Source organism: Loxodonta africana, chromosome 1, assembly GCF_030014295.1.
Source record: "Loxodonta africana isolate mLoxAfr1 chromosome 1, mLoxAfr1.hap2, whole genome shotgun sequence".
Taxonomy (NCBI): domain Eukaryota; kingdom Metazoa; phylum Chordata; class Mammalia; order Proboscidea; family Elephantidae; genus Loxodonta; species Loxodonta africana.
In genome coordinates, this window is record NC_087342.1 from 237,392,447 (window position 1) to 237,412,190 (window position 19,744).

Below are 19,744 nucleotides of genomic sequence, written 5' to 3' on the forward strand. Positions count from 1 at the left end.
CCTTTGCATCTCCCACAACATGTTTGTTGAGAAAAGGTGAAATAAACAGAACCTGCCAGAGGACAGGTAGAGGCCACTTCGTACATTGTCAGTCAGTGATGCTGGCCCCTCCCCTAACACCGTGTCTGATCATCGTCATATAAAGGGCAGAGCTCTGAAATAGGTATGTGGAGATGTGGGTTCAGCTCAGCCACCCACTCACTGTGTGGTCCCGGGCAAGGCATCTCAACCTCTAGGACCTTCAGTCTCTTCATCTAAAAAATGAAAGTGATGGGTCCAACACAACTAGATGGTGCCTACTACCACCACCGACTGTTCTGACAGGGATCACAATAGAGGGTCGCGGACAGAGCTAGAGAAAAATGTAGAACAAAATTCTAACTCACGAAAAAGGATCAGACTTACTGGTCTGACAGAGACTGGAGAAACCTGGAGAGTACGGCCCCCCAGATACTCTTTTAGCTCCGTACTGAAGTCACTCCTGAGGTTCACCCTTCAGCCAAAGATTAGACAGGTTCATAAAACAAAACGAGACTAAATGGGTACACCAGCCCAGGGGCAAGGACGAGAAGGCAGGAGGGGACAGGAAAACTGGTAATGAGGAAGCCAAGGTCAAGAAGGGAGAGTGTTGACATGTCATGGGGTTGGCAACCAATGTCACAAAACAATATGTGTATTAATTGTTTAATGAGAAATTAATTCGCTCTGTAAACTTTCAACTAAAGTACAATTAAAAAAAATGAAGGTGATGACTATGATTTCCAAGACCCTTCCCGTTCTAAGACACTGTAAGCCCCTCCTTACAACCTGCAAGGTAGAAAATCTCTATTCCTGGCACTTACTAAAGAACCCAAACTTGGGGGCACTAAATTTTATCAAAATGTACCAATCCCCTCAACCAAAATTACAGAGGTATGGCAGCCATACGTAGTTCTCTATGGTTTCAGATGGATCCCTAGATAAAGATAAAGCTTTTCCTTCACCTCAATATATGCACTTATTTTTTTTTTCCAGGTTTAATTCACTTTATTTTTCTTGTATAAAAACCACTATGAGGTGGCCACAGCTGGTGCTTGGGTCCTCTGCACAGAGACTCTGGTGTGAGTCTTTACCAGGTGGTCAGTAAATTCCTGGTAGGGAGACTTGGTGAACACAGTCTCCTTCCAGAGGTCAGGGGTGAGATAGCTATAAGTCTTGGAGATAGCATCAAAGGTGGCCTTAGCGAAGTTGCCCAGGGTGGCAGTGCAGCCCTTGGCCGAAGTGTAGCAGTCCTCGATACCAGCCATCACCAACAGTTTCTTGGGCACAGGGGCTGAGACTATGCCAGTGCCCCTGGGTGCAGGGATGAGGCACACCAACACAGAACCACAGTGGCCAGTCACCTTGCAGGGAACAGTATGGGGCTTGCCAATCTTGTTTCCCCAGTAGCCTCGCCGCACAGGGACAATGGAGAGCTTGGCCAGAATGATGGCCCCACGGATGGCAGTGGCCACTTCCTTGGAACACTTCACACCTAGGCCAACATGGCCGTTGTAGTCCCCAATGGCAACAAATGCCTTGAATCTGGTCCGCTGGCCAGCACACGTCTGCTTCTACACAGGCACGATTTTCAAAACCTCATCCTTTAGGGCCATCCCCAAGAAGAAGTCAATGATCTCAGACTCCTTGATGGGCAGGGAGAAGAGATAGATCTCCTCCAGGGACTTGATCTTCATATCCTTGACCAGGCGGCCCAGCTTGGTAACCGGAAGCCATTCTTTATCTTTGGCTTTGCCTCCGCGAGCTCCACGGCCCCGGCCTCGGCCCCAGCCGCGACCCCGGCCCCACAGGCCACTGCCAAAGCCTCTGCGGAAACCGCCACGGGTTCCCATCCCCGGGCCCCCGGGGCCTCTAGGCCCTCCCACTGTACCGGCGTCATCAGCCATTTGGTGTTTTCTCGGCGAAAAAAAAAGCTGCACTTATTTTTTAATCTTGTATTGAAGATATCTGTTAACTTCATTGAATCTTTTGGGAATGATGTTGTTAGTTGGCTTTGTGTCGATTTTGCCCCATGGCAACCCCACCTGTGCAGAGTAGAACTGCTCCACAGGGTTTTCAAGGCTGTGTGCGACCTTTTGGAAGCAGATCACTAGGACTGTCTCTCAAGGCACCACTTGATGGGTTTGAAAAGACAACCTTTGAGCCAGTAGTCAAAAGCTTAACCGTTTGCACTAACCAGAGACTCCCTGGGACTAATATGGGGTATAAATAAGGAAATAATCCCAGAGATATGTTCATTTAGATCAAAGTAAATACCCACAGGAGAAACTATTACTGAATGCGTCACAGCCTTCAGGGCAGACTTGGGCAGTGAGCTGAAACTCAAGAGCTGGAGCCTTCACTGGTAACTCCGTATATGCTTCTAAACCATGGACAGGTCATTTATTTTCTTTATGCCTCAGTTTTCTTCAAAATAGAAGGGAACAACTTTCATTCCCCTTACAAAATCATTAAAATATCAATAATTCAGGAGTGATTATAAAGTGAAACAAATTTACTTTAAAATTATATTTTCATGCATAAAAATCTATATATACAGGAATATTCATTAACCACAAATCTGCAAATAACTAAACGTATACATAGTTAGAGATATTACTAAAACACGACAATTAGAACATTCTTCACCTTACTAAAAAAATTGTACTTGCATAGTTGGAAAATAACAGATTTTCTTCAAAAAAAAAAAAAAAAAACCTGACTCACAAATCATATACCCATGGTTATGTCAGTGAATTCTAAAACTGTCTTTTTCATTCTTTTCCTTTTTAAAGAGAGCTCTGTGAGATACAACAATTTCCAAGTCATTTCTCTAGTCAGTCTGACGAGCAGTTGTAGACGCTATTCTACGCCACCTGGTTAGCGTGGTCATCTGATGTATACTCACTGCGTGTGACTATAAACGTGTTGGGCTATTTAACTTAAAAATGGACCAGTTGCTTAATCTTGATCACTTGTTCTCTTCACAGACACAGACACAAAATCACACACCCTCAAACCACCTCCCAGGCCATCGTGCGGCTGGTTCTATCTGGCTATAAAAATCCATTATCTTTTAGTAAGGTGTTAAACGAACACTCCTTTAGTCACATTTTCTTCCCTTTGCTTCTAAAAATTTCAGCAAAAAGATTGAGACACCCCTCCCCACAATTGCACAAATACACTTGAGCACAATGAAATTAATTTCAACTGGCTTCCGGCCCCCACCTCGAAAAGGAGGTAAATAGAAACAGTGATAATGACTTTAACCAGAGATGCCCCACTTCTCTTTGCACCCCTCTGCTACCTATAACGAGGGGACTTTCATATTAAAGACACCCGAAATGCCACGTGGTCCCTGGACATAACTTTGGAACTTACCCCTCACCGCCCAGCTCTAGCACTTGGGTAACTTCCCAGCAGTAAATAAAAATGGTCCAAACTTGCCAGGATCCCCTTACCTTTCTGAGAAAGAGTCTGTTCAGTCTCTTGTGGGGCAGCCGGATCATCTTAGCCCAGGAGCCCGGGGTGCCGACCCGGTGGGTGTGTATGGACCACCCCTGGCTGAGAGCTGGCTCCTCCTTTATGTACCCTGGAGCCAGCTTCGCCTCCGCTCCTCACAGGCAGTGTCTCCCCCTCTCTCCTCTCTCCCCGCCCCTCTTCTAGCAGCCCAGATCACAGATCAGAGCAGTGGACAGCTCCTGCCTCTCCAAGTCAGGCAGGGTGTGAGGGGGGAGGCTGTCGTCCACACACACGCGCGCACGCACGCACACACACGCACACACACACACGCACACACACACGCACGCACACACACACACAGCTTTGGGAACTCAGAGGAGGAAAGGGGGCATGCAGTTACTCTGATCCCAGCAGCTTTCACACAGCATCTGGCAAAGCTGAGCTTCACAGGAAACTGGCGTGTGCTAAAACCGCTGAAGGCAGTCAGAGCGGCAGTTGTGGGAACCGCCCCACGCACACCTGTCAGGTGTCAGTCTGACAAGGAGCTGCAGCTGGGAGCGAAAAGGTACCTCCCATTCTTCCCATCTGTGTCATGTCTACTGAAAGGTGAGCACACTAGTGGGAGCCAGGCAAATAAAGATGTGTGCTTGTTTTACTGAGGGGCCCCGGGTGAGCTAACGCACAGTGATTACACCAGGGTCAGATCATTCCTTGTATCACTCCTTCAGGCAGTACCCTCCACCACACTCACACAAACACACACACACACACAAGTACACAGACACACAAAGACTCAGACTCATACACACACACAGGTACACAAAGACACACACACAGATACACAGATACACAGACACACACAGAAATACATACAAATATATAGAATACACAGAAACACACGGACACACAAAGACTCACAGACATATACACATACAGGTACACAAAGACAAACGCACAGATACATACAAACACATAAAGACTCACAGATACCTGCACAGACGTACAGATACACACAGACACACACAGAAATACATACAAATATATAGAATACACAGAAACACAGACGCACACACACACACACACAGACAAGCTTGTACACAGACACCCTTACACACACTCCCTCCACCTCATGGTGGACCCTCTCCGGCTAGTGTAGAAATCTGCCCTGCTCTCCTGGCGAAGAGTGAGCACCCGTCTTTCCTCAGAACAACCAGCCTCTTTTGCTGTCACTTGCATTAGGCAAGGCTTCAATGTAGCCCAGAAGCGTCTGGGGCTCAGGTGAACGCCGACCTGTGAGTGCAGGGCAGTGAGGCCGAATCGGGTCCGTGGCACTGGCTAAAAGTTCAGTTTAACTTCTGGTCAATAGACAAACAGGCTCCTTTTCTGAAGACCTACAGATTCAACATGAAAAAGTACCAGCTAACGACCAACTACCCACCACCCCTGGCTCCTTGGGAGAAACATGTGGCAGTCCACTTCCGTAAAGATGACAGCCTTGGAGACCCTATGGGGCAGTTCTGTTCTGTCCTATAGGGTCACTATGAGTTGGAATCAACTCGATGGCAATGGGTTTGGTTTTTTTTGACAACCAGCTTCCAGGTGACAGAAAGCAGAGGCAATGGTGGAGGATGCAGGTGTGGAAATAAATCAGAATAACAATGATTATAACCTAGACAGGTGTGGCCTGGCTGACAGCAGGTCTAGTGACGGAGTAGTGCTCTGTTCATCTCTTTTTCTCTCTAAAATGTTAAAGTAAGGAGTACTTCTTTCCAATCAAATAGAAATGGTTGAAGTCCGACTGTCCTTTCTCAAGTGCTTCTCTTCCTGGAAACTTGATCCACCAAGGCAACCTTTCCTCCACCCCGTCGCTTTGGAGCAGACATACTGAATGCTCTCGTTCTTGAATGGCAGAATTGATGAAAACTCGCTCACCCATGTACATGTGTTTGTGTTTGTGTGTGTGTGTGTGTGTGTGTGAGTCATTGGCAATTATTGCATTCCACACAAACTGTCACACTTCAAGCTGTGACTTTCGGGAAAGCCTGTGACTACCTGTTGTTTATGGTCAGATCGTGGGGATGGTACAAGATGAGACAGCCTTTCACTGTGTCGTGCACGGCGTCACCATGAGTAGGGGGCAACTCAACGGCAGTGAACAACAACCATCACCTATTGTTCATTGGTCAATCGTGGCAACAGAGGAAAATACCTCTGTTTTAAAAATTTTCTCAATCCCTTTATGCTACCAAGCTGGCACGAAATAATAACACAGGAGAATTAATAGAAAGTAGTGGTCTTCCTTTTCTCACCAAATTTTTCATCCATTGTTTTGTTTGGGTCTAGGTAACGTTGGTACATTTCAGTCTTGAATTCTCCCCTGTCAGAGCATCAGAAGCTTAAAATAAATTCAAGCCTTATTCCTTTTCTCTAAAATTAATCCACATCTCACCCCTTTGGAAGGTTCTGGATCTTAAAATCTACACCGACTCTTTCACAGAAAAAGCAATATTTCTTGGAAACACACGAGTAACATCTTTTCCCACACTTTACCATTTCCTGAAGACTCATCTTCTTATGGCAGAGGGGGCCTGAACCCAATCCTTCTCCTCTGTTAGGGGCAGCGCAATGTCCACGGAAGACATTAAAAAGCATATGCTTTTTCAGACCCTGTTGTTGTCAGTTGTCGTCAAGTCGATTCTGACACAGGGCACCCCACTTCTGCAGAGCAGAACTGCTCCGTGCAGTTTTCAGGGCTGTGACCTGCTGGAAGCAGATCACTGGGCCTTACTTCTGAGGCACCTCTGGGTAGGTTCAAGCTGCCCACCTGTCAGATAGCAGTTGGGCACTTAACGGTCTTCACCACCTAGGGACTTCCGTCTTCAGATCCTACTCCACGCTGGAGTGTTGAAGATGGGCAATACCAAATATTTTCTCTTAAAACCTGTATTCTTGTGGCCTTTCCTGAATATTTTGTTTTAATCATTTTAACTGTCCTTTGCTCAGGTGAGAAACCCTGGTGGTGCAATGGTTAAGTGCTCACCTGCTAACTGAAAGGTTGGCGGTTGGAACCCACCAGTCCCTCTGTGGGAGAAAGATGTGGCAGTCTGCTTCTGAAAAGGTTACCACCTTGTAAATCCTATGGGGCAGCTCTACTCTGTCCTGTAGGGTCCCTGTGAGTCAGAATCAACTCCATGGCAAAGGGTTTAGTTTAGCTTTAGTTTCACTCAAGCCAAAGAATAGAGTACTCAGGCTAGATTTAGGCTGATATTCTTTGGGGGGTAGGTGGCAGGGTTGAGGCTCTGGTATTGTCCTTAACACACGGTAATAAACATGGAAAGTTTACTATCCATAACCCTCCAACCACTTGAAAAAGATGCATACCTCTCTTGGGGGAAAGGCTCATAGCATAGCCAAGACCAGCGTCATGTGGGGAATGACTGTTTGCGGGCCTAGTTTTGCAGACATTTTCTTACATTATTTCCAGGCAGAAAAAAATTAAAGGTTTCTTAAGAAATGTCCAAACATCTCCTTCTAAGCATGTATCTATCTGTTCTAGTACCCCAAAGAAGAAATTCCAAGAGTTAAACCAGAAGCTTCTAAATAATATAAAAGATAAGTTCACCCAAAATTTATTTTGAATGGGAGGGTGATGGCGATGATTGCTCAGAACGGACACCCTTGTCCGTGGGTCTGGTTGTGGACTACAAGGACTTGGAGGTCTGTGCTGTTCATGGAAATGGAAAACAGCCCCTAGATTAGGTGAGCACAAACTACAGAGAGCTCAGACGCAGCTCAGCCAGAACCATTCATCTTTCCCACACCACACGTTTTGCTTGAAATAGTTGCTCACTGGCAATTCGTTTTGCCTGTTTCCAATCTGGTGGTCGCGTGCGTGAGCACTGAGCTGGAGAAATAGGAAGAGACTAGGATGGACGAAATGGAGAAACGGAGGGTCTGAATAATTCTGACCTAGAATTACTGCTTTTTTAGCAATGGTATTTTTACCTGAGTGCAATTCAATTCAAATTTCCGTAAGAATGAAAAGGTAATTATTCCAAGATTTGGTTACTTTTGAAAATGCATTAGCAAAAGAGAACAGAATTTAGTCTCTGGCTTAATGGTGGTCATGTGCCGTCTGCTGCCTTTGCAATGGAAACCTTTCATTTTTAATGGAATTTAATTACAGGTACACGCAAGCATGTGGACTAAATTTTGCCACAGTTACTATGGCAATAAATTACCTTTTGCTTTATGGCATGGGAAGCAGTCATAACACAAGCATGGCTGACTCATCTTCCAAATATGTTTTTAAAGAAATTATTTTGAAAAGCAGCTACAGTTGTTTATTGGTGATTGCGTCTGTAACTGCTGTTGTTGTCGTGTTGGGTGTGTTTCCTTCAGGAAGAGAACTGAAGGGCTCACGGAATAGGCCCCAGGAGTGAAACCCACCACCACCACGACAGGGTCAGTCTCAGTGTTTCCACCACACCGTACCAACCCGGAAGCCACTCTGTGAGTCTTCCTCCGCTTAAGCGTATTTCATTTCCGCATCACCAGACCTGCACAGAACCAGACAGGAAGTATCAGACCCGTCGCATCAGAGACAGAGGTGTTTGTTGCCTCTTTCCTCTTCCAGGCATGCGTACTCGGGCTGGACAGGAACGGAGGGATATGTCACTTCCAACCTGGGCAGTTAAGGGGATAAAGTTACCCACCCCACCCCACCCCAGGCTTATGACTAGAAACAAAGAATCCAGGATGGTGGAGCAGGAGCCCTGGTGGTGCAAACAGTTAAGCACTCAGCTGCTAACCAGAAGGTCATCAGTTTGAACCCACCCAGAAGCTCCATAGGAGAAAGACCTGGCAATCTCCTCCCGTAAAGATTACAGCCTAGGGAACCCTATGTAGCAGTTCTACTCTGTCACATGGGGTCCCTGTGAGTCAGAATCAACTGGAGAGCACACATCATAATAACAGAGTTGTAACAGAGGTCGCCTGGATCTCCGCATCTCTAGGACCTCTGAGGTGGTCACCAAGGACAGAGGCTGGACATGTGGCTCAGAGAAGGCGTGCGTGAGAAGTTAGCGTTTGTTAGCCTCTGATGTGAGGTGTTTATCGGTGACACACAAAAACCCAGTCTACCCCATCTTGATGAAGACAAATGGCAGGAACCTGAGGGGTCTTCTGCCCTCACAGAGAGGAAACTGAGGCCCAAAGAGGCCACACAACAAGGTGGCCACAGAGTTCTGTCTCTCAGATTTTCCTGTCCTCAGTCTCCCCTCGTTTCTATCCTGTACGAGATTAGACCCCTAAATGTATTTTACAGTCACCATTCTTTATCACTTTACTGTGGTGGAAAGCTGGACAATGAATAAGGAAGACGGAAGAAGAACTGATGCCTTTGAATTGTGTGTTGGCGAAGAATATTGAATACACCATAGACTGCCAAAAGAATGAATAAATCTGTCTTAGAAGAAGTACAACCAGGATGTTCCTCGGAAGCAAGGATGGTGAGACTGCGTCTTATATACTTTGGACATGTTGTCAGGAGGGACTGGACCCTGGAGAAGCACATCATGCTTGGTAAAACACAGGATCAGCAGAAAAGAGGAAGGCCCTCAATGAGACGGATTGACATACTGGCTGCAACAATGGGTTCAAGCATAACAACGGCTGTGAGCATGACACAGGACCGACCAGGCAGTGTTTTGTTCTGTGGTACATAGGATCGCTATGAGTCGGAACCGACTCCATGGCACCTAACAACAACAACATGGTGGCCCGATCCAATTTTTTGCATGGGTTTAACAGTTTGTGTGTGTGTGTGCGTGTGTGTGTGTGTGACAGAAAGAGAGGGAGAGAGAAGGGGGGGAACATGACACCTCCAACCCCCACCATCCTCAGCACTTAGCAAAGCACCTGTCACATCGTATGTATAAGGACATTTTTTTAAATGAAAGCATCTTTGGGGGAAATTCCTCCTACCCTCACTCTAGAGCTGACCTGTATTCACAGTGCTGCCTGAGCCTGATGGTGGGTTTTAGAGAAAACACATCCAATGAGAATGTGTCACGTGTTGGGCTTTTAAGTGGATATTAGGGTTACACTCTACTTCCTACTCCAGTCCCTGAGAAACTCTCAGCCCCCAGTGAGAATCCTGTTAACTCCTGTTATGGATTGAATTATGCTCCCCAAAATGTGTGTCAACTTAGCTAGGCCATCCCAGGATTGTGTGGTTGTCCTCTGTTTTGTGATCTGATGGAATTATCCTATGTGTTTTAAATCCTAACCTCTACGATGTTAAGGAGGCAGGATTAGGCGCAGTTACGGTAATGAGCCAGGACACAATCTACAGGATCAGGTTGTATTTCGAGTCAATCTCTTTTGAGATATAAAAGAGAGATGCAAGCAGAGAGGAGAGGGGCCTTATTACCATAAAGCAAGAGGAGCCAGGAGCAGAGCACGTGCTTTGGAGCCACAGTCTCTGTGCTGAGAAGCTCCTAGACCAGGGAGAGATTGATGGCAAACACCTTCCCTCAGAGCTGACAGAGAAAGCCTTCGCCTGGACCTGGCACCCTGAATTCGGACCTCTAGCCTCCTAGACTTTGAGAGAATAAATTTCTGCTTGTTAAAGCCATCCACTTGCGGTATTTGTTATTGCAGCGCTGGATGACTAAGACAGCTCCCAATTTACCAGTAAATCAACGCCTCCACAGAAAAAAGCAGCCCTCCCCCGCCCCACCACTCCATGAAATCGTCTCCCTCTCCACCCTGACTTTCAGGAGCAAACAAAAAGATGCAGCAACACATGGACCCCTGTTTTGGCTGAGGACCTCGGCTCGCAGGCTGTGAACCGCAGATGGAAGGATGTGGACGCTGCTGCAAACTCCAGGTGAGACACACAGGTCACTTCGAATAGGCTGAACAAATCACCCTTTGATCTTCATTGGCTAATATTCAGAAGTAGATCCCAGGCCTTTCTCCTAGTTGCCTCTACTTGCAAATATGGATATTATCATGAAAAATACAATTCCTTTTTTTTTAAAGTCACCAATGGATTTATGCAACCGTAATATTACCTGCTTCCCTCAATGTACAAAGAACAAAAAATACAACTGCTGTAATGTGGGATCTGTGATTTACGGTGATTCTGAACAGGGGTTCAGAATAAAAAAAGTGTTGGAACTCGCTAACTTAAAAGCACCTGGGACAATATCAGGATTGCAGGAGGGATCCTATTCCTTGCCTTGTTGTTGTTAGGTGCCATTGAGTCAGTTCCAACTCACAGCCACTCTATGTACCACAGAACGAAACACTGCCCAGTCCTGTGCCACGCTTACAACCGTTGTTATGCTGGAGCGCATTGCTGCAGCCACTGTGTCAATCCACCTTCCTGAGGGCCTTCCTCGTTTCTGCTGATCCTGTACTTTACCAAGCACTATGGCCTTCTCCGGGGACTGGGTCCTCCTAACAACATGTCCAAAGTGTGCAAGATGAAGTCTCACCTACTTGCTTCTAAGGAGCATTCTGGTTGTACTTCTTCCAAGACGGATTTGTTTGTTCCTTGTCTTATTGTTCCCGATATCCAGTTTAGCTGAACCCTGCCAGCTGCTATTTGCTCAGCATGAGAAAAATAAGGCTAGGAGTCAGTTTAAGTTTGTTTTGAGTCATCCAAGGGTTACACGATGAGGATGTACAAATGTAATTTATTTCCACAGAAGAAATTACAGGAGAAAATTATCTCTGATTTCAGCAAAAGCCTAGGTGGTAGTATCAGAGTTAAGAGCTACGGTTCCAGAGCCAGACTGGGTTCAAACCCTAGCTCCGCCATAAAGCTGTGTGACCTTGGGCAAGTTACTTGCCTCAGTTTTCTCATTTGTGAAATGGAGACATTAACAATAATAGTGATTGCTTCATATGGTTATGAGTGTCAAATGAGTTAACATTGGTCAAATGCTTAGAACAGTGCCTAGAACATAAATCAGCATGAGACAACCAAAAAGCAAACCCACTGCCATTGAGTCGATTCCAACTCATAGAGACCCCAGTAGGACAGACCAGAACTGCCCCAGAGGGTTTCCAAGTCTGCAGCCTTTACAGAAGCTGACTGCCACATCTTTCTCCCCCAGAGTGGCTGGTGGGTTCGAACTACCAACCTTTCTGTTAGAAGCTGAACTCTTAACCACTGCGCCACTAGGGCTTCTAAGTGTGAGGTAAGGGTTTTTTAAATAAATTAAAGAGAAACAAAGAGCAGGAGTGAAAAAAGGAATCTGTGAAGTGTCAAGACAGAGTGGTCGGCCGGTTCGCCAGCCCCGCCGTACGTGGCTAGCTGTTGTCAGGTCAGCTCCGACTCGCTGTGAGTCATCCTACAGACGAGCTCATGATCACTATTGTTAGTGTTACAAATCAAGGAATGTGTGCTCCACAGTGACAACACCATAAATGATCCACTCCAGAAGACATCAGTGTCCTCTTACCCTGAGGAAGAGGGGAGCAGCAAACAATCTTTTAAAGTTTTTTTTTTTTTTTTTCAAATCCACGACTGCATGATTTGGTTACGTCTACACATCTGTCCCACCATCTGTCTGTCAACATGTCATACCGCGGTGGCTTGTGTGTTGCTGTGACGCTGGAAGCTACCTATGCCACTGGTATTTCAAACACCAGCAGGGTCACCTATGGTGGACAAATTTCAGTGGAGCTTCCAGACTAAGACTAGGAAGAAAGGCCTGACGATCTGTTTTCAAAAATTGGCCAATGAAAACCCTATGGCTCACAGCAGAACACTGTTTGATACAGTGCTAGAAGATGAGCCCCCTGGGTCAGAAGACACACGAAACACACAGAATTCTCAACCATGGACTTGAGCGTGCCAACGATCGTGGGGCTGCCATGACTTGGAGCTGACCTGATGATGGCTAACAACATTTGTTTTTTTCCATCTTCCCCAAGAGGAAATTTACAAGCCAGACCTCCATCAAAGGATCTTCCTAGCTCCAAATATGCCTGTGAACACTTAGCTGCTTCCTGCTGACATGAGTGCTGCAGGAAGATATGGAGGGAACAAACCAACCGTTAAAGTGAATACGGGAATGAAACCCTGCTGTCTCTTCGAGATTATTCCAGGAGAGAACACAAAGACACCCAGGTACAGAGGTGGCATCTTTGCTCCCAGTCACCTCCTTCTGGCTGCTCCCCCTACCTGAACCTTCCCCATACCCCTGCCCACCCCGTGGGATTGTCCACGCCATCCCATGCCCACTGCGATACCCCAGCTGGGCACACCCCTCCCATGTCCTGGCTGACACACCCAGTCCTCTCTCTCAGATGCTGAGGCCTCGGAGCTAGAAAGGCGTGCTGCTCCGTGAGTCCCGGCCTCTCCCAGCCGTCTGCAGTCATGGCCTGGGGTGAAGAGGGAAAACCTTCAGGAGCTGAGCTGCTGGGTGAGGCTCAGCTGCTCTGCGGGAGGAGCCGGCTCCACAGCAGAGTTTTCTCTGAAAACAGGCTGAAAGGCTAGCCTTATGTGTTATACTCCATGTGCTTCACAAACTTTTCAAAGTTACCTGTCACCTCTACGTCAGCCACTCCATCAAAAAGCGGAACATGCCCGTCCATACCACGTCATATCCTCCAGGCGTCAGAGCAGGGGCCAGGGAAGATCGCGCGGAGAGACAGGAAATCAGAACAGTCACTCTCAGAGCTGAGGCAAAAGGCTCGGACCAATTTGGTCCACAAGAAGAAGACACGTGTGGTTAGAAGGAGCCAGAACAGAAAGCAGCACACAGCTCTCTTGGTGTCCTGGGGCCGCCAGAAAAGGGTGCCACAGAGGGGTGGTTTAAAACAACAGATGTGTACTGTCTGCAGTTCTGGAGGCCAGAAGTCCAAATTCAGGGTGTTGGCAGGGCCATGCTCCCCTCAAAGGCTCTAGGCGAGGATCCTTCATTGTCTCTTCTGGGATCTGAGAGCCCCAGGCCTTCCTTGCTGGCAGCAGCGTCGTAACTCTTATCATACGGCTGTTTTCCTTCTGCCTGTCTCTCTGTGTCTCTTCTCTTTTATAAGGACGTCGCTCAGGCTCTACTCCAGTACGACCTCCCGTTAACCTAACTGATAACATCTTCAGAGACTCTATGTCCGTACCAGGCCAAGTTCACAGCTATTGGGGGTTAGGACTTCAATGTATCTTTCTGGGAGATACCATTCAATCCGTAACACCGGCACTTGTTCCAACTTCAAAATCCTCCACTCAGGGTTGCCACTGTGATGCAGGAGGCTTTCGGAATACCCCAAAATCCTCCAAAGAAGCTGGAGAAGGGCTGACATGTGACAAGTAGTTGTTGAGGGTTTCTGATATTCCAGGCATATCAGCAGTCTTGTAACTCTCCACATTTCTTTTCAAGGGTATTGAGTTTGAGTAATCACATCATTTTACTTGCGTATCAGAGGAATAGACCACTTCATAAATCATTAGGAATTAAATATGATACTACACACACACACACCCTGTGGTCAGACAGTCGGTCAACAAACACTGAGTTGTGTGCTTAGCGTAGGCGGAGCAGGTGCCATCTTTCCCTGTTTGGGCACAAGCATCAGAGTCACTTCTCTACCTAGGACCATGCATTTTATGCCTTCTCCTCTCTGTAAAACTGCGACCTTGGCCTCTAACTCTACCCCATAATAATCAAGAGCAGCCAGCTCCTCAGCATCAAGTAGCAGGAGATCTCTATTAAAGTCCCCCCGAATCTATGGCTTCTTGGACAGTGCCCCTCTGTAAAGTGGAGCATGCATGTTCAATACAGGAAGTGGGGAGGAGGGGGTCCCAACCAGCCCCGCAGGGCAGGAATCTCTCTAATAAGCACCTTCCCTTCTGCTTAGGGTTGAGTACACCGACAAAAGGAAACACCCTCCTGGTGGAAATTTACCCTCCTTTGTGTTTTCACTTCCTTTTATAAAAACAAATAAATAATAGAGAAAGAGGAAGTTCAAATAGCCACCAAGCTGGAGACACCACGTAGGTTTTCCTCGGTAAAATGCATAAAAGTTCATTGCTGTGCTTGGCACAAGAGCAGCTGCTGTGACCTTCGTGATAAAATACGCAACACTTTTATCAAAGTTAGCTCAGGACCACTTGCTAGGCCCCCTGCAGCTCGCTCTGTGTTAAGATCTTTAACAGGGGCCCCTATACTCCCCAGCTTGGTGTAAAATTGGTATATAAAAAACTGCATATAAAAACACAAAGTTTTGCAGAGTCTTACTTAATTGATCTGTGGAGAGGCAGACAGGGGAGAAGGAGAAGAGAAAAGAGGATAGCGGCGGGGGGTGGGGGTTGGCTCTGAGGTTTCCCATCACCGCTGCCTACCCTACAGCCTTCTTCCTCCTTCTCCTCTTGCTCCCACATGATGCTATGGGAACTGTGATTAGTGTTTTTTCAATCTTGAATGTAAGACATGACCCCTGTGTATTGCATTCAAGGCAACCCTGAAGCCTGGCCAGGCATCCTGACACCCTGAGGTTTAAGTCCCTGAAAGGTTGCTCCTGACCTCACCAGTGCAGTGGGCTAGGCTTTGCCCCGGAAGTGGGGTCTGGGTGGGAACAGCCACACTCCTTTGGGAAGCTTCCCAATGCCTACCCTGACTCTTATTTATCAAGCCTTTATAGGGCTGCTCATTGATCTCTTAAGGGACCGTTCACAGACGACACCCTACGGGTATATCACGCATGTCTGTGCTCAGGTTTAACCAACCAGCAGACTCAGGCTTCTTCAGTTAGCCTGGGCTCCTTTCTCAGAGAAACGTGCTCAGTACTGGAACTCTTCATTCTTGTTTGGTGTGGCCGGTCCAAATGCGGACTGCGATGCAATTTACAGTGATAATAAAAAACAGCCCACCAGTTGCCATCAGGTCGATTCTGACTCATGGATAGCTATGTGTGTCAGGATAGAACTGTACCCCTCAAGGTTTTCAATGGCTGTGATCTTTCAGAAGTAGATTACCAGGCCTTTCTTCCGCAGTGCCTCTGGGTCGATTCGGACTACCAACCTTTCAGTTAGTAGCTGAGTGCTTCACCATGTGTGCCACCCAGGGACTCCCTTTATATAATAAACAAACATTTATTTTTCAAGAGACGAAGCTCCTCACTCATGCCTACGAAGTCAGACCAATCTGTTTTAGGAGCCACCAGGTGGAGCTTACCTACTTCTGTTCTTGGACAGAGTCTAAACTACTGAAAAGGTATTATGAGAAAAGACTTGTTTTCGTTAGGTGCTATCGAGGCGGTTCCAACTCGCAGCGACCCCTTGTACAACAGAACAAAACACTGCCCGATCCTGCGCCATCCGCATAATCGTTGCTGTGCTTAAGCCCCTTGTTGCAGCCGTTGTGTCAATCCATCTCCTTGAGGGTTTTCCTCTTTTGAGCTGACCCTCTATGTTACCAAGCATGATGTTCTCTTCTAGGGTCTGGTCCCTCCCAATAATATGTACCAAGTACATGAGATGAAGTCTCCCCATCATGGCTTCTAAGGAGCATTCTGGCTGTACTTCTTCCAAGACAGGATGAGTGAAAGGGCTATTTTTCTCCCACCAAATGTACTGTGTTTTCTGAGTTTATTTAAATTGGGATGCCATTCAAAATAGTATGCAGACATTTATCCAGTCAATTAGTGAAAATAATAAGAACCACCTTGGGATTTTACATGTCCATAAGTTAGTTATCATTAACCACACAATTCCAAGGGCACAGTTTTTATGTCTCATAAGGAAATCCAATTTGTACAAGATAATGGTATCAGAAATCTATTATTCAACCCAATTCTTAGTATTAAATTGTTTACAAAAGTATGTTCAGGCACTAGTACTGCAAGTACCTAAAATGTAAAACAGTATGACTTGGTGATAAGTGTCACCTATGCGTGTCAGTTCCTGGCTAATGTCAGCAGGCGAAACCAGATACCTGCTGTTCACAGAGGCTGTTGTCCTTCCCAGCAGATTTTCCAGGCCACATGGAGCCAGCTGGGACTTAGCACGTCCCTGAGAACGGACAGACTTATAGGCCTGTCCCTGAGCATCTGCCATTTCTTTGAGCAGCTCTGGCTTCTGCGAGTTAGGACACCGTCCACTGCCCCTGCCAGGACACAGCAGCAAATTCACTTTTGTCTCAGAACATCTTTTTTTTTTTAGCTTCAAGTTCTGATAGCTGCGAAATACTCCAGAAAATCAGTATTTCTGTTTCACATGAACCACGGTGTGGTTTACTCTGCTAACGTAATGTTAGCCTAACCAGAACCAAGTTTCAGATTACCAGTTTGGACTCTACAACGAGCAGCCCCTGGCTACCTGCCACGACTGCCGTGAGAACTCAGCAGCGACGATCCCAGTCCCCCAGCCTCACTATCACGGGGAGCCGCTCCAGTTCTGTGGGTGCCGCAGGAAATGACAACATGGAAGCAATGAAAAACCCCCCTATAACATGTCTTCTTATAATGTCACTATTGAAACCAGGTCGCTCTTTGAAATACCATGGGAAGCAGGCCTCCACCCAAAATGATCCATCTTAGGTGTCGTCCTAGGAAAGCTTTCACTGAGACCCCAACTCTGCCAGACTGGATTTTAAAGCTGCCAACCCACAAATTCCTATCCCAGCACAGTGCCAGGGCCGGCCCAACACCCAAGTTTGTCTAGCTTGATGGCTCTTTTGTCATTTGTAATTCCTATTTATTTTGAAGGCCCATAATAGAACTTGAAAAGAAATATTGCAATAAAATTATCTGTGTTATCTCCTAGGCTACATACGTATATATATGTATACATACACACACACACATATACAGTAAAACCGGTGAAAGTCGGAAACCGGTCAGAGAAGAAAAACTCAAATATTTTCCACTAATAGACAGCTTTAGAAAAGTGGTAAGATTGCACCCTGTCAAAGGGGGAAAACTTTTGAGACCTGGAAAAATGAGGCCGTCCCGTCGAGTTCTGCCTCTCACAGGTTTCACTGTATGTGATTCTCAGAACCATAGTCGCAATCTTAGTGCGTAAGGCGATGAGATTCCCCGTTTAACATACAAGGCAGACCCCTACTGCACAAAGACGTTATTGCACAATTCCAAGCACATTTATTTCACACAGAATGTCAAACAAATTAAAGTTTAGTTTACTGTTTAGGGTTCCACTCTTCTAAAAACGTATCACAGCTTGCTTTGCTGGACTCTGAGCAGTTTAAAACAACCAAAGCAATGGAAGGAAAGACTTCACATTTAGAATTCTTAAAAAAAATGTATCATATCAGCATGGAGAAAAACACACCGCTGTGAGCCTTCTTACCTCTGCCGGAGCGGCCGATGTCGTCTCTGGCAAGGCCGGGTCACACTTGCCCTGCTGAAGCAGAAAATTAAGAAAGAATTCCTTTAAGTCACAGAGTGTCACTTAGAGTAGGCCGCTCTGCTATCGAGAACACTGAGACAGATACTGACCAAGCCTGTGCGTTTTTTGCTTCTAAACATTAATCTCCACATGATTTTAAATAATGTGAGGAGTTTGTCCTAACTATCAGGAAGCCCTTTAGCTAAAACCGAAAGAAGGGAACTTGCTAACCTTTGTGCAACTATTAAAATTCAGCCAAAGGAAACGGCGATGTTCCAATCACCAACCTCAAAATTCAACTGAAAAAAGCCACTCACTGAGCCTCCCAGTGCAAACCTTGGTGCACTCGCCGAGCTTCGAGCTTCCCGCTAATGGGGCTAGGCAAACCTTTAAGGTGACTGAGAAGCTCTCCCTTCCGTTGTTGTCGTTCGTTGCAGCCCAGTCAGCTCCTATTCATGGCGACCTCGTGTACGACAGAACGAGTGTTGCCTGGTCCTGCACCATCTTCAAGATCGTTGGTGTGCTCGAGTCCATTGTTGCAGCCACGGTGTCTTCTGAGAGCCTTCCCTAGGGCACTCATCTTCCAGCACTGTATTGGGCAATATTCTGTTGTGATCCATAGAGTTTTCACTGGTTAATTTTCAGAAGTAGATTGCCAGGCCTTTCTTCCTAGTCTGCCTTAGTCTTCAAGCTCCATTGAAACCTGACTACCATGGGTGACCCTGCTGGTATTTGAAATACCAGCGACATAGCTTCCAGCATCACAGCACCATGCAAGCCACCTGTCTGACAAACAGACAGTTGGGTGGTGGCTCCATTCTATAAAAAAAATAGAAGGTATTAATTTCACCTATAGGAAAGTGAAGAACTTTAATCTACTAATTTTAATTTTAATAAGCTAACATATACCTGATTAAAGTTCCAATAATGTTTAGTCACAGGGCTTCAAACCAAGAAACCCCTACAGCTAGGACTCCCTGCCTCTCCCCAAGCCTCTTCTTGGCTAGACTAAGATTTGGAGAAAACCTGAAGATTTTAGCAAGGTCATTTTAGGGTCTTTGAGAATAGAAATAATGGCTATCCTATTTTGCACAAAAATACTGTAGGGGCTAAATTTTCATTTTATATTGTATCCACGGGAGCCCTGGGTGCAGTGGTTAGTGCTTGGCTGTTAACTAAAAGCTCTGCAGTTCAAATCTACCAGCCGCTCCTTGGAAACCCTATGGGGGAGTTCTACTCTGTCCTTGAGGGTCACTATGAGTCAGAATCTGCTCGTCAGCAAGGGGTTTGGTTTTGGCTATTTATCCATGAGCTTTCTTCCTAATATTTCTCTTCTGTTCCCTGTTCCTTGGTTCACAGCCAGTAAAAAACAAGAGATGAAGAAAAAAGGCCAAAATTTAAGTGAGGCCTGTACTAACAATTGTGGTTCAAATGTCAGTAGAAAGAGGGTTAGAGTTACCATCTGAATTGAACTGTGGGGCAGACGGGCTGCTTTTAGTGTCTCTAAACTTCCTCACCCTCCTCTCGAGGGCCCTTCGAGATGTGCTCCCACCTAAGCTTCCATCAGAAGAGGAGATGAGGGGGGCCACCGGCAGTGAAGTCTCAGGGTCAGCAGTTCAAATCCACCAGCTGCTCCTTAGAGCCCCGTGAGGCAGTTCTACTCTGTCCTGTAGGGTTGCTATGAGTTGGAGCAGACTGGATGGCAACGAGCTTGGTATTGAGTTTTGACTGGTCCATCCTGTTCTCAGCCTTACCCTACACCACCTGATCTCTCAACACACCTGAAAAGAGCCGCTCCATGACGTTTAATAATGTCCTTACATTTCCAAAGCGCCAGGGCCTAGCAGCGGTTCCCAACTTTGGGTGCACATTTGAGCCATTGGGGCAGCTTTACCAATTCCC

The 19,744-nt window shown here is 46.4% G+C and overlaps 1 protein-coding gene and 1 pseudogene across 2 annotated transcripts in view; both read right to left on the minus strand.

Annotated features, from left to right (window-relative positions):
• Window positions 1-17,978, minus strand: part of LOC135232691 (small ribosomal subunit protein uS5-like) — a 45,408-nt pseudogene extending 27,430 nt beyond the window's left edge.
• RPS6KA2 (ribosomal protein S6 kinase A2) overlaps window positions 1-18,079 on the minus strand; it is a 388,441-nt gene extending 370,362 nt beyond the window's left edge. Inside the window, exons 1-2 of one of the 2 annotated variants that reach the window (XM_023559360.2) lie at window positions 17,953-18,079; window positions 17,804-17,857 (exon numbers count right to left, since the gene is read on the minus strand). In XM_023559360.2, the coding sequence (XP_023415128.1) occupies window positions 17,804-17,857; window positions 17,953-17,994 (96 nt within the window). In that variant the 5' untranslated portion in view covers window positions 17,995-18,079. Of the gene's footprint in view, window positions 1-17,803; window positions 17,858-17,952 lie in introns of those variants that run through there. The other variant, XM_064293190.1, reaches the window with a different exon arrangement.
• Window positions 18,080-19,744: the final 1,665 nt, after the last annotated feature.